This window comes from Saccopteryx bilineata, chromosome 2, assembly GCF_036850765.1.
Source record: "Saccopteryx bilineata isolate mSacBil1 chromosome 2, mSacBil1_pri_phased_curated, whole genome shotgun sequence".
In the NCBI taxonomy this organism is placed as follows: domain Eukaryota; kingdom Metazoa; phylum Chordata; class Mammalia; order Chiroptera; family Emballonuridae; genus Saccopteryx; species Saccopteryx bilineata.
In genome coordinates this window covers 298,600,365-298,613,860 of record NC_089491.1, presented here as the reverse complement: position 1 = coordinate 298,613,860, position 13,496 = coordinate 298,600,365, and the positions used below count along the sequence as shown (strand labels likewise).

The following is a 13,496-nucleotide window of genomic DNA, read 5'->3' as shown; positions in this document are numbered from 1 at the left end:
CCGCCTCCCTCTCCCCATTCTATCCCTCTTCCCCGGCTGCAGCCAGTGGTTCAATTGGTTTCAGTGTGGCCCCAGACCCTGAGGATGGCTTATTGATCTGAGTGCATTAGCCTCAGGTTTAAAAATAGCTTGGTACTTGAACATTGGCCTCAGATCTGGGTGGGGGGTTGCCAGGTGGATCCCAGTCAGGGCACATATGCGAGTCTGTCTCACTATCTCCCCTTCTCTTACTTAAAAAAAGAGTCTTGTATTCTGTCATTCTAATATGGTCTCTAATTCTCTATTATTGGTATGTCTTTGAAGTAAATTTGATTTGTGAAAAACTATACAAGAGTTTATTTGAGGATGATATTTATTTTAGTGGAAGATTTATCTCTTTCTAAAGAGATTGACTAATTGGTTATTTTAAGTAATCATTCTCTCACATTGGTTATCCATTTCTTGATTTTTGGAGGTAAAAATAGAACTACTAAATGATCCAGCAACCTTACTCCTGGTTATAATGTGTCCAAAGGTAATGAAAACAGTATATTGAAGAGATATATGCACTTCCATGTTCATTGCAGTCTTATTCAAAATATGGAAACAACCTAAGCATCTATCAGGAGATGAATGGATAAAGTTGATGTTGGTACATATCTTCACGCACAGGCGCACGCGCACACACACACACACGAATAGTATTCAGACATGGGAAAGAAGAATATTTGCAATAACATGGGTGGTCCTTGAGGGCATTATGATGAGTGAGAAAAGTCAGAGAGAGAAAGGCAAATATTGTATGGATATCACTTACATGTGGAATCTAAAAAAGCCAAATTCATGAAAACAGAGAGTGGAATGGTGGTTACCAGGGGCTCAGTGGTGTGGAATTAAGGAGCTGTTTTCTAAGGATATAAACTTACAACCAGTAACATAAATATGTCCTGGAGTTTAATGCACAGTATAGTGATTATAGACAATAATACTGTATTGTAAACTTTAGAGATGCTAAGAGACTAGATCTTAATTGTTACTACCACACACACACAAAAAAGGTAATTCTGTAGAGGTATTACCTAATGCTACGGTGGTATCCTATTGCAGTTATAAATGTATCAGATTAACAGGTTGTACATCTTAAATTTACACAATGTTATGTCTAATATATCTCAATAAAAATAATCATTCCTCTATTAGATATACATATTCGATTATAAATATATCAAATCACTACAATGTGCACTTTAAATATCTTACAGTATTATATGGTAATTATGCCTCGATAAAGCTGAAATTTTAAAAAATCAATAATCATTCTTCTTGTGCGTTATACTCTTAAAATCAGAGAGCCACTTTTTGGATTACCACCGTATCTAAGTCAGAGGTATGACTTGGCGTTTTTATATATACAAATTGGACATTTTTGGGGGAAGCTTTCCAGACTTTTAGAGATTTTTTTTCAAAAGCCATAAAATTTATAGTCTTTTGACTCTTAAACACATACATTAAAACATAGACTTAATGTATAGAATGCATCTTCTTTTCCTCACACTCTTTCTGGTCTTAGGAAGAATTGAGTATAAAAGGAGTATTGAGTGTCTCATGCTATAATGAAATTTAACTTTCTGAGGATATTTTATTTTATATTTTAAAAAGTAAGGGTTTTTTTTCCCAAATTTTATTTGTCTTTTATCTTTATTTTTTAGAGAGAGAAAGAGAGAGAGAGGTACAGGGATAGACAGATAGGAAGGGAAAGAGATGAGAAGCATCAATTCTTCATCGCGGTACCGTAGTTGTTCACTGATTGCTTTCTCATATGTACCTTGAGCTGGGGGCTCCAGCCGAACCAGTGTCCCTTGTTCAAGCCAGCAACCTTGTGCTTCAAGCCAGTGACGTTTGGACTCAAGCCAGCGACCATGGTGTCATGTCTGTGACCCCATGCTCAAGCTGGCAACCCGGTGCTCAAGCCGGCGACCTCAAGGTTTCGAACCTGGGTCCTTCGTGTCCACCCAGGCTGATGCTCTGTCCACTGCACCACCATCTGGTCAGTCTGTCGGCTTTTATCTTTAATATTCCTTTCTATTTCAGTAATAATAGTGATTGCTGTTGAGTTCCGTGTGTACAACAGTGAAATCTCACTTGTTGGTTAGGATTATCAGAACAAATATCAAGAATAGTAGAGCACAGTCTGACTTGCTTTTCCTAGCTTTTTTTAAAAAAGATTTTATTCATTGATTTTAGAGCAGCGGTTCTCAACCTGTGGGTCGTGACCCCAGCGGGGTCGCCTAAAGCCATCGGAAAATACATAATGCATATCAGATATTTACATTCCGAATCATAACTGTAGCAAAATTATAGTTATGAAGTAGCCACCAAAATTATTTTTTGGTTTGGGGTCACCGCAACATGAGGTGTATTGCGGGGTCACAGCATTAGAAAGGTTGAGAACCACTGTTTTAGAGAGAGAGAGAGATGGGGGTAGGGGGTAGAGCATAAAGCATCAACTAGTTGCTTATCATATGTTTCTTGACTGGGCGAGCCTGGGGTTTGGAACCAAGCTCAGGCAGCGACCTCAGTTTTCCAGGTTTATGCTTTATCCACTGTGCCACCATACGTCAGAGTTACTTTTCATAGTTATGTGATTTCTGTGCATACTTTAGCAGATTTGACAATTATCAATAGACTAAATTTAAAATGTATTATTTGACTGAGATTTTTATTTATGCAATTCTTTTATTTGATAGGTACATTGACTACTTATTTATTTATTTATTTTATTTTTTATTTTTCCAAAGTTGGAAATGGGGAGGCAATCAGACTCCTGCATGCGCCCGACTGGGATCCACCCAGCATGCCCACCAGGGGGCGATGCTCTGCCCATCTGTGGCGTTGCTCTGCTGCAACCAGAGCCATTCTAGCTCCTGAGGCAGAGGCCATGGAGCCATCCTCAGCACCTGGGCCAACTTTTTGCTCCAATGGAGCCTCTGCTGCGGGAGGGGAAGTGAGAGACAGAGAGGAAGGAGAGTGGGAGGGGTGGAGAAGCAGATGGGTGCTTCTCTTGTGTGCCCTGGCTGAGAATCAAACCCGGGACTCCTGCACACCAGGCTGATGCTCTACCACTGAGCCAACCAGCCAGGGCCAACATTGACTACTTTTAAAAGTGGGATTTAGTGTTCGCTGGCATTCTACAGTATGGAGAAAAGTCTTAGGATAGAATAGTTTATATTGTTACTGCTTAAGCCTTGTAAAAACTATGTAGTTACATTTAATTTTAGGTGTGTATAATAAAACCTAACCAGTTTATATTAAACATGGGGGTAAGTCTAGTTTTAATTATAGGCTTTTAAAAGTGTAGCATTGTTACGTGGATTACGTAACTTAAACTAAGCTATAAGTGTTAACCTTCTAGAGAACAGGACTTAATGACTAAGAAATATCTCTAAGCTTGTGCAAATATCAGTAATGTCGTCAATATATATTATCGTTATGTTATTGTTAATTGCATGATTCTTTTAAATTTCTTTTTTTTTTTTTTTTTTTTTTTTTTTCTGAAGCTGGAAATGGGGAGAGACAGTCAGACAGACTCCCGCATGCGCCCGACCGGGATCCACCCGGCACGCCCACCAGGGGCGACGCTCTGCCCACCAGGGGGCGATAATCTGCCCATCCTGGGCGTCGCCATGTTGCGACCAGAGCCACTCTAGCGCCTGGGGCAGAGGCCACAGAGCCATCCCCAGCGCCCGGGCCATCTTTGCTCCAATGGAGCCTTGGCTGCGGGAGGGGAAGAGAGAGACAGAGAGGAAAGCGCGGCGGAGGGGTGGAGAAGCAAATGGGCGCTTCTCCTATGTGCCCTGGCCGGGAATCGAACCCGGGTCCTCCGCACGCTAGTCCGACGCTCTACCGCTGAGCCAACCGGCCAGGGCCTCTTTTAAATTTCTTAATGTTTGTTTCTTATAATTTGCTAAATTTTCTCCTTCTAGTCATTGACTAGTGTCTTCTCCATTTTAAAGATATGTGATGTATAGCTATAGTTCATTCTAGCCCTTCAGCAAGAGATCATTGGTTGCTCATTGGTAATAATCCAGTTAATAAATTCTCACTATATTTACACTGAGGTTTGTTGAATAATAATTCTTTTATAGTCATAGCTAAAGTTAGGTGCATTTTCTTGCTCAGTCTGTGTTTCTGATAACCAGTCTGTAGTGTTGATGATAAAGAAACAATGGCATTGTTACAACCTAGGTAAAATGTAAATCTAACCTACTTTAGTGGTAGAAATACTCTTTTCTAGTTTCTTATCTTGCTTCCTGGATGACCTACTTATTTTTTAGTGGAAATTTATGGTTTTTATTTCTCATCTTACTGCTATAAGATATTTTTATTTCTTATAACTTAACTGTTCATTATGAGCTTTATAATGAGCTAAGTGATTAAATTATTTAATATTTTTGTTATGTGAAGTTTAAGCATAATTTACAACATAATTATAAGCTTATGAATATATAGGACACTACAAAATTTTATTCAGCTTAACATTAATTTAAAGTAGTGGCACTGTGTTTCAGAGTGCAGGAAATACTATTTCTATAGTAACTAATATTACTTTTTTTTAAAAATTTTATTTATTTATTTATTTTTTTGGTATTTTTCTGAAGCTGGAAACGGGAAGAGACAGTCAGACTCCCGCATGCGCCCGATCGAGATCCACCCGGCACGCCCACCAGGGGCAACGCTCTGCCCACCAGGGGGCGATGCTCTGCCCCTCCGGGGCATCGCTCTGTTGCGACCAGAGCCACTCTAGCGCCTGGGGCAGAGGCCAAGGAGCCATCCCCAGCGCCCGGGCCATCTTTGCTCCAATGGAGCCTTGGCTGCGGGAGGGGAAGAGAGAGAGAGGAAGGAGAGGGAGAGGGGTGGAGAAGCAGATGGGCGCTTCTCCTATGTGCCCTGGCTGGGAATCGAACCCGGGACTTCTGCGCGCCAGGCCGACGCTCTACCACTGAGCCAACTGGCCAGGGCCTAATATTACTCTTATGATAAAGTAATTTTAGATAATAATTATGACATCATCATACTATTTCTTTATAAACTTACAGATTTAAAAGAGTGGGTAGCAGGAGAATGGGGGAAGGATCACGTTTCATTTTATGCAATATGAGTATATATGATAAAGTATAAATAGTGTCTTTACAGGGTTGACCCTTCCATAATAACTTACCTGTATATGGTAAGGATCAGATACAAGAGCGAGTCCTCCCTTGTAGAACTGCCTTCTAAATGACATGAAGAGGTGCTTAGGAAATGGTAATATGTTGCTGCTCTTGGGAAGCTTGTAATTTAAAATAAATACTTGAATGAAGCTTCTTCATTCCAAGACTTGATGAGATCTTAGTTTATGGCTTCAGGAAAATTCTCAGTATCAGGTTATCATATTCAGGTAGTGAAGTTTAAAGAGAAGAGCTTGGCAAACTCTTTTCCTGAGTTAATTTGTAAAGCTAATTTAAAATGGTTCTTTGAATCAAAGTCAGGCGATTTTCTGTTTTTAACTTCTAACAAAAATCTTTTTTAACAGGTGGTGAAAGAACCTGTGGAGTACACGAACTTATCTGTATTAGGAAAGGTAAGCCAGTGTTCTGGGTGGACATTTAAGTGCAAAAATGAACATTTTACAGTGTATGATAACTTTTAGTAATACGGCAGATATTTTGGACTTGTAAAGAATAAAATTTAATAAATATTAATATTTGTTACTTGTATGATAGACATAAGCATCCATAAAGTGCATATTGCTTATTATGGTTATTGACAGTTGCTTCTTTATATTTAGTTTTGATGGGCTATTAAAGCCTGGGTTCTAGCATATTGGCTATTGGACATGCTGAAGAGGCAAAGAATGGAGGGTTTGATTTTTGTTCCCTTTCAGAATCTGGAATCTGAGTGCATGCTGATCTCCCATTGATTCTATTACTGTACCCCATCAGAGAGATGTGAGGAGTTGTTGAAATTCAAATCGGGAACATGTCCAAAGACCACAACATCTTTTGACACCAACAACTGTCTATGCTTCCTTAGAAGGAGCCACCTGACAACTGGGTGGTTCAACAAAGTGGCCCCAGGAAAGGTAATTCAGTTATTAGGTGGGAGGCAAGGAATCAGGTATTCTCTATATTTGGATGAATCAGAAGAAACTTGGGAGTCCCACAGTCGTACATAATCACAAATTGCTGAAATGGTGTGAAGAAAGGAAAAGATACTTGGGGAGGTCAGGGGAAGAAACAATCATAAATTTACTACTCTCTTTTTTTGAAATTTGGGGGAATTTCTTTTTCTTGCATCTTTCTTGGAAACTGACTTGGCCTTCCTGAGTCTGGTCAACTAGCTGCACTCCCTACCCTAATATTTCACCCTAGGGAGGTTTGCTGCAGTGTCCATGTGTGTGATACATGAGTATGATTGGCATGCCAGGGAAATGTCAGCATATTTTCAGTAAGTCTTCAGCCTGTCTGAAAAGCCTCAGCTTCTTCAGTGTTGGGAAAAAAAATCCTTTTTGGATGAATCGTACGTGGTCGTTCTAATTTATCTATTTGTCACTGCTTGCAGTTGCTGTTCATTTAATAAAATAGTCTCTTTTCTTTATAAAAGTACAGTTTATCTATATACCTCTTTTCTGCTACTACAAAGGAGAAAATTGAAATTAGTTCATTGAAATCTCAAATTTACGATTGTAATTTCACACTATACCAATTGTTGATTCTTATCTGAAATAGGAGAGAAAGGGGACAAATTTATACATTGTCTTCTTCCTCTGCGTTCACATTTTTAGTCTTCCAAAATATAGTAATCTAGAATTAATAAAAGTGTTTTAAATAATTTTATGGTTATGACCTGTTTTACTAAAACTTTTAAAACACAGAATTTATTTGACTGGACCGTAAAAGACACTGTACAAATCATTTGGAATTAAAGCAGTCAAAACTGGGGTGAAGTGAAGAGAGAGAATCAAGACAAGAACAGAGACAGCTGGGGGGTGAGAACACATGCAGAGGCCTTTTGCAGCTGCAGTGGGAACAAAACTACAGTGGAGGAAATAGCAAAGACAGGGGCAGGTGATGAACACACCTTTCATTTTGGCTCTTTGTTGCTATCTCCATTCCTACGCAGGGAGTTCGCAGACCATGCCTTTCCCAGATATCTCTACATTAGCCCAGCCTTTTTACTTTCTTCCCTCTTCCTACAGAATTTGAAATCTGTGATTAAAATTTAACCTTCCTGTGTCCTCTCAGCATTCAGTACAGTGTCCTGTTTCAGTGGATGTACCCTACGAAGTTGAATCTTTTCAAAATTAATGCTTAAGCTTTTGCGTTTTAAGTTGGACTTTCCTCGAGTAGAACATATGAATGTTAGAATAATTGAATTAGTTTCAGTGATTCTGGTAAAACGGCATCTTTGACATTGAATTCAATTTCTTTTTATCCGTTTGGCTCTTTCTTCTTCATCTCTTCTGGCTGCTCTCTGTCAGACCTATTCCAATAGGTCCTGAAATGTAAATCAGGTGGTGTCACATTGCTGGTGAGAATTCTCTTGTGGATTCCCACTATACATGGGATTAAATCAAAGTGTCTTGCCCTGATCTAAAAAGCCTTACATTATAGCATCAACTCACAGTCTATAATGTCATCTAAGTATTAGCAACTTAGAAGTCTTATCATCTAAACCGTTTATATCAGATATGGGTGAGATTCATAGGATCCATCCTGGTTCAGAATTCTTGCCTATCCGAAGACCTGTGAAACCAGGAAGCAAGTTACCTGTTCTCAAAATACAATGATAGAAAAGTTATAGGTTAACAGTTATAGACATTTCCACCCCCAAAGTGAGAAAATGGAAGAAAGGAGTTACTGGTACCAAGCAGTTTTGAAATCCAACTGGGAAAAATCTATTAGGTTTCAAACTCTGGAAAAGATACTTTGTGGCGCTTATCCCTGGGTCTGAGAGCCTTTACTCTGGGTTTAAGACTCTGCCTGTGGAGACACCCTCCCTTTCTCACAGAGGGTGGTGTATATGTGCACCTGAGTAGTGTTTCCAGTCTGTTTCCTGCGTGTGAAGTTTTGGTAGTCTGTCAGTCTGACTTCACTTCATTCAGTTCAGGCTGGCGGTGTTTTGCTGGTGTAATGTTCTCAGAGGAGACTCGAGGAGTCTTCTAGTGTCCTGGGGATTCAGTCCATAGACGAGATGCTCCTTCACAGGTCTTTCCTAGGTAATTCCATTTCTGTTTTTGGCTTCTAATCAGACAGCTGGGGAATGCATGAGTCACATGTCTAATCTCTTCACAGAGCCCTCTGTCACTGAGTATTGTGACCTTTTGTTCATTTTGAGGCACTTGCAAAAGATTCTCCAGCCACTAGCTTAGCAGACTGTAGAATGTTCCATGTTCTGGATTTGTTTAATTGTTTATATATGACACAGAAAAAATACAAATAAAATGTACATATAGGAAATATGTATAAGATATATATAAGAAATATATATATGTTATATATAAATAAGAATCATGTACTGTATTTTTATTTTTTCTTTCTATAAAAGGTGAAATACTATATATATTATTTTATATTTTGCTTTTTAAAAATACATATATATCCTAGAGTTACATTCAAATCAGTAGGTAAAAATCTGTCTTTTTTCTGTTTGCATTGTACTCTATTATGTAAAAATATCATAATTTATTCAACCAATTCTTTTTTCTTCTCTTTTTTAAAAAAGAAAAACTTACTGTTTGACTAGTCATAGAAATCCTTAAGATAAACTGGAAGCTGCAACAGCTGCTCTCCTGGGGTGTAGGTGTTATTCCTTCATAGAATCCATGCCTGCATCTGGGGCATACAATCATTTTTTGTGTGTGTGTGTGAGAGAGAGAGAGAGAGAGAGACAAAAACAGAGAGAGAGAGAGAGAGATAGGAAGGGAGGGAGATGAGAAACATTAGCTCATACTTGTGTTACTTTAATTGTTCATTGATTGCTTCTCATAAGTGCCTTGACCAGGGGCACCAGCTGAGCTCAGCCAGCAACCTTGAGCTCAAGCCAGTGACTTTTAGACTCAAGCCAGCGACCTTTGGGCTCAAGCCAGCAACTGTGAGAACATGTCTATGATCCCATGCTCAAGCCAGTAACTCCACACTCAAGCTGATGAGCCTGTGTTCAAGCCAGGGATCTCGGGGTTTTGAACCTGGGCCCTCAGCGTCCCAGATCGATGCTCTGTCCACTGCAACACCGCTGGTCAGGCTGTAGTGTACAGTTTTTAGGTGCCTCGTTCAACCAACCCTCGTGGTATTTTGTCTTTTAGCCTTGACACTCGAGTTATATTTGCTCCTCCGCTCAGCAGGGTAGGCACATTGGCCAGAGGTGGGCTTCTGAAGGTGGTGGGCCTTAGAGGCCCAGTGGGGCACAACATGTGCATCTTATCATGACACATTCTGAATGATGATGTTTTCTTCATCATCTTGCTGCTGCTGTACAACTAATTTCTTACCAGTGGAAATTGCTTTTTTTTTAAAAAAAGTTCTTGCTACTAAAATAATGCCACAATGAATATCATTGTGCATGTGTTATTCTGGTCTCTTTTTAGGTAGATTCTGAAAAGTGGGGTTGTGGAATTAAAAGAGTAATACTTACATAATTGTATTAGAAATTGCAAAATTCTTTTCTTATGCATTGTACCATTTTTCATTCCCAGCAGAAATATATGAATTCACATCTTTACCAGCAGAGTATGTCTTAAACTTTTGGATTTTGGTGTTTTTCTCTTTTTTTTTTGTTAATCTGGTAAGTAAAAAATTGTAGCTCAGCATTATTCCAATTTTCATTTCTCGTAAGTGAGGTTGAGTGTCTCATTAACTTCTGTTTAGAGCACATAGACGTTTGCATGGTATGGTTTGAAGAACATTAAAAGAACCTTCTGGCCTGATCGGGTGGTGGCACAGTGGATAGAGCGTCGGACTAGGATGTGGAGGACCCAGGTTTGAGACCCCGAGGTCGCCAGCTTGAGCGCGGGCTCATCTAGTTTGAGCAAAAAGCTCACCAGCTTGGACCCAAGGTCGCTGGCTCGAGCAAGGGGTTACTCGGTCTATTGAAGGCCCACAGTCAAGACACATATGAGAAAGCAATCAGTGAACAACTAAGGTGTTGCAACGAAAAACTGATGATTGATGCTTCTCATCTCTCTCTGTTCCTGTATGTCTGTCCCTATCTATCCCTCTCTCTGACTCTCTCTCTGTCTCTGTAAAAAAAAAAAAAAAAAAAAGAACCTTCTAAAATGTCTTTCCTATCAGTATCCCATGGTTTCTCACTCCTTGACATTTGCTATTGGAATCTATCTAATCTTCAGAAATTCATTTCATCATGTATTTTGTGGGATGAGAAGGTGGGGAGTTATTCCTTGGTCCTCCAGCATTTTCATGTAAACACATTAGCATAGTGTATCAGATTATATTACTTCCATTATAGAAAGCGGGAAAATATAGATCTGAAGGCATGATACACAGGACAGATGGTAGAGGGGTTGAGCTGGTGATTGAAAAGCTGAAGTGCGACAGTCTAGGACAGGGGTAGTCAACCTTTTTATACCTACCGCCCACTTTTGTATCTCTGTTAGTAGTAAAATTTTCTAACAGCCCACCGGTTCCACAATAATGGTGATTTATAAAGTAGGTAAGTAACTTTACTTTATAAAATTTATAAAGCAGAGTTACAGCAAGTTAAAGCATATAATAATAATTACTTACCAAGTACTTTATGTCGGATTTTCACTAAGTTTGGCAGAGTAAATCTTTATAAAACAACGTACTATAGTTAAATCTATCTTTTTGTTTATACTTTGGTTGCTCCGCTACCTCCCACCATGAAAGCTAGAACACCCACTAGTGGGCATTAGGGACCAGGTTGACTCCCACTGGTCTAGGACAATGTCCATAGTGGGCAGGTCTTAGATGCAAAGGACAGTCTACACAGAGGACACTGAAGACAAATTGCATCTCTGCTGTAGTTTTTCTATGCATTGCTTGGCATTTTCCCCTTTTTTCCCCTAAGTATCGAGGAGACCAAAGGCCCCTGGGTATTCTTATCCCCATCTCGATTTGGGGTGAATAGGGAGTCTAAAGTCTAAAGAGAAAGGTCATGTTAGTAATGTGATTTATAAAGTAGGGAAGTAACTTTATTTTATAAAATTTATAAAGCAGAGTTACAGCAAGTTAAAGCATATAATAATTACTTACCAAGTACTTTATGTCGGATTTTCGCTAAGTTTGGCAGAATAAATCTTTGCTGATTGTATGATATTGTAACTTCAACCCCTTCTCAACAACCTTTAAGGCCCTAGAGTAGCATACTTTTTTGCTTTCCTTTTTAAAATTGGTTTCTATGGCATTTTATTGTGTCTTCTTCCCTCTGGTAGCATTTTACTCTTTGGTGGAATGGATGGTGGGTTTATGGGTTACATTGCCGTGAAAGAGGTAGCAGTCACAGCAGGGAGCTGGTTTTAGAGTTATCCTGCTCTCTCCTGTGTAGTTGGTGGAAATCAAAAGCCTACTGGTTATGCAGATAGGAGAATGAATTTCTCATTTTACCTTCCTCTTGTGTGTCTATGTATTCTTATGTATTTAATTTTTCAGCAAATGGTTAAGTGCCAGGCACTGTTCTAAGTACTGGAAAATTGTGGTAAATAAGACAACTTATCTGCTTTTTATGTGGCTTATGTTCTTGGGCTGATGGGAAACAGTAAACAAATAAACAAATAATTCTAGATAGCCATAAATGCTATGAATATAATAGAACACAGTGGTGTATGTGTGTATGTGTGTGAGAGAGAGAGAGAGAGAAAGAAAAAGAGATTTCAGAGAGAATATTTAGGTAAAGCCTCATTGAGGCTGACATTTAAGCTGATACCTGCATAATGAGAAGGATATAGAATGTAAAGATAGAGAAGAGGGCAATGCAAGTGCTCTGAGGTGGGAACAGGTTTGATGTGTCCAAGATGCTGAAGAAGATGGCTGAGGAAATAGTGGTGAGCACAAGAAGTCTCACAAAACGAGGTGGGAGAGGTAGGTAATATCCAGGTCATGTATGGACTGACAGGCCGTGGTAAGGGGTTTCTGCTTAATTCTAAACACAATGAGATCTAATAAGGGTTTTAAGCAGGGGAGTGATGTGATTTGCTGGTAGTATATGATTTGAAGGGGCTTAAAGTGAAGGTAAGGAAACCAGTTAGGGAGTTATTGAAGTAGTCTAGATAAGAAATGATGGGGTTTGGGTTACATACAGTGTTAGTTGTGGACAAGTTGACAAGTCCTTAGATTTAGGATATATTTTATAGATAGAATTGACATAACTTGAAGGTGGATTAATGCTGAGGAAGAGGTGGGAGGGAAAGAGAATGTCTCTTAGGTTTTGATATCACTTCTGAATGGTGGTGCTATTAAGTGAGATGAGAAGGACTGAGGGAAGAGCTGGTGGAGCAGGGATGATGCTATATAGAAATCAGATACTTTGTTTTGGACGTGTTGACTCTAAGATAACTTATTTACTGAAGACGTCAGGAAGCAGTTAAGTAGTTGGATATCTGAATTGGGGATTCAAAGGGAAAGGCCATGGTAAGAGATATAAATTTGGTGGTGGTGGGGGGTATATCTTTTTAAAGCCAGGAGGCTAGTTGAGAATACCCAAGAGAAGAGCTTAGATAGAAAGAGATGACCAAGTAAAGCATTTTTACATGTAAAAGTTAAAGATATTTATGTTGGAGTTGCTGAACTTGAATAGCTTATTATCTTAATGAATTTATTATCTTTGGAATTAGTTAAAAAGGCAGTTAATTAATGATTGTCTTGGATCTACTAGGGTTAATTGTTTAAGTTTTTTCAATAACTTTCTTAACTAAAAGCATCTTGCGGGAACAAGTGTTCTTATATTTTAATATAGTGGTTCTTTTAGAAGTTGAGGTTTTGGCAATTGAAGGGAATTTGAGATAACAAGCTCTAGTCTGTGTATAGGAGAATAGAAGTGTTATAGGGACCTGTGATGGTGTTTGTTGGATCCAATGTAAGAAGTGAAGCTGCAGCAGCAGGTCTAGACTCAAGCAGGATTATGATGTGTGTAACATTTGTCTTAATTATCGCTTTTCTTTCAAGTGGAAGCTTTGATTTTTAAAGGAAAGTAACTGCTTACCTAGTTAATAAGCATATGGCTTTGTCCTTCCATTCTTCATACCAGCCCCACTCCCCAGGCAAAGGCTTTTAGTCCTTTTAGCTGTCTTTTTTTCTGCTTAGCTTCATATTCTAAATAAAGTTTCTCTGCCTATTTTTTAATTTTAAAAATATTTTGACATATATTGCTTTTTTGCTGTGGTGTAGGTAGTTAGTTTTAGTATATGAGCATAGTGGTTAGGTATGTGTTTCTGGAGTCAAGACTCCTGGGTTTTAATACTGCTTTCTACCACTTACTAAGTGCATGGCCTTGGGCAGGTACTG

The 13,496-nt window shown here is 39.0% G+C and overlaps 1 protein-coding gene across 2 annotated transcripts in view; it reads left to right on the top strand.

Annotated features, from left to right (window-relative positions):
* The window catches only part of SYT14 (synaptotagmin 14), a 214,534-nt gene that overhangs the window by 11,501 nt on the left and 189,537 nt on the right, over positions 1-13,496 (top strand). The window contains exons 2-3 of one of the 2 annotated variants that reach the window (XM_066261440.1): positions 5,552-5,599; positions 5,903-6,100. Coding sequence is in view for 1 of the 2 variants with exons in the window: in XM_066261438.1 (XP_066117535.1) it covers positions 5,552-5,599 (48 nt within the window). In the remaining variant the exon portion in view is untranslated. The remainder of the gene's footprint in view (positions 1-5,551; positions 5,600-5,902; positions 6,101-13,496) is intronic. The other variant, XM_066261438.1, reaches the window with a different exon arrangement.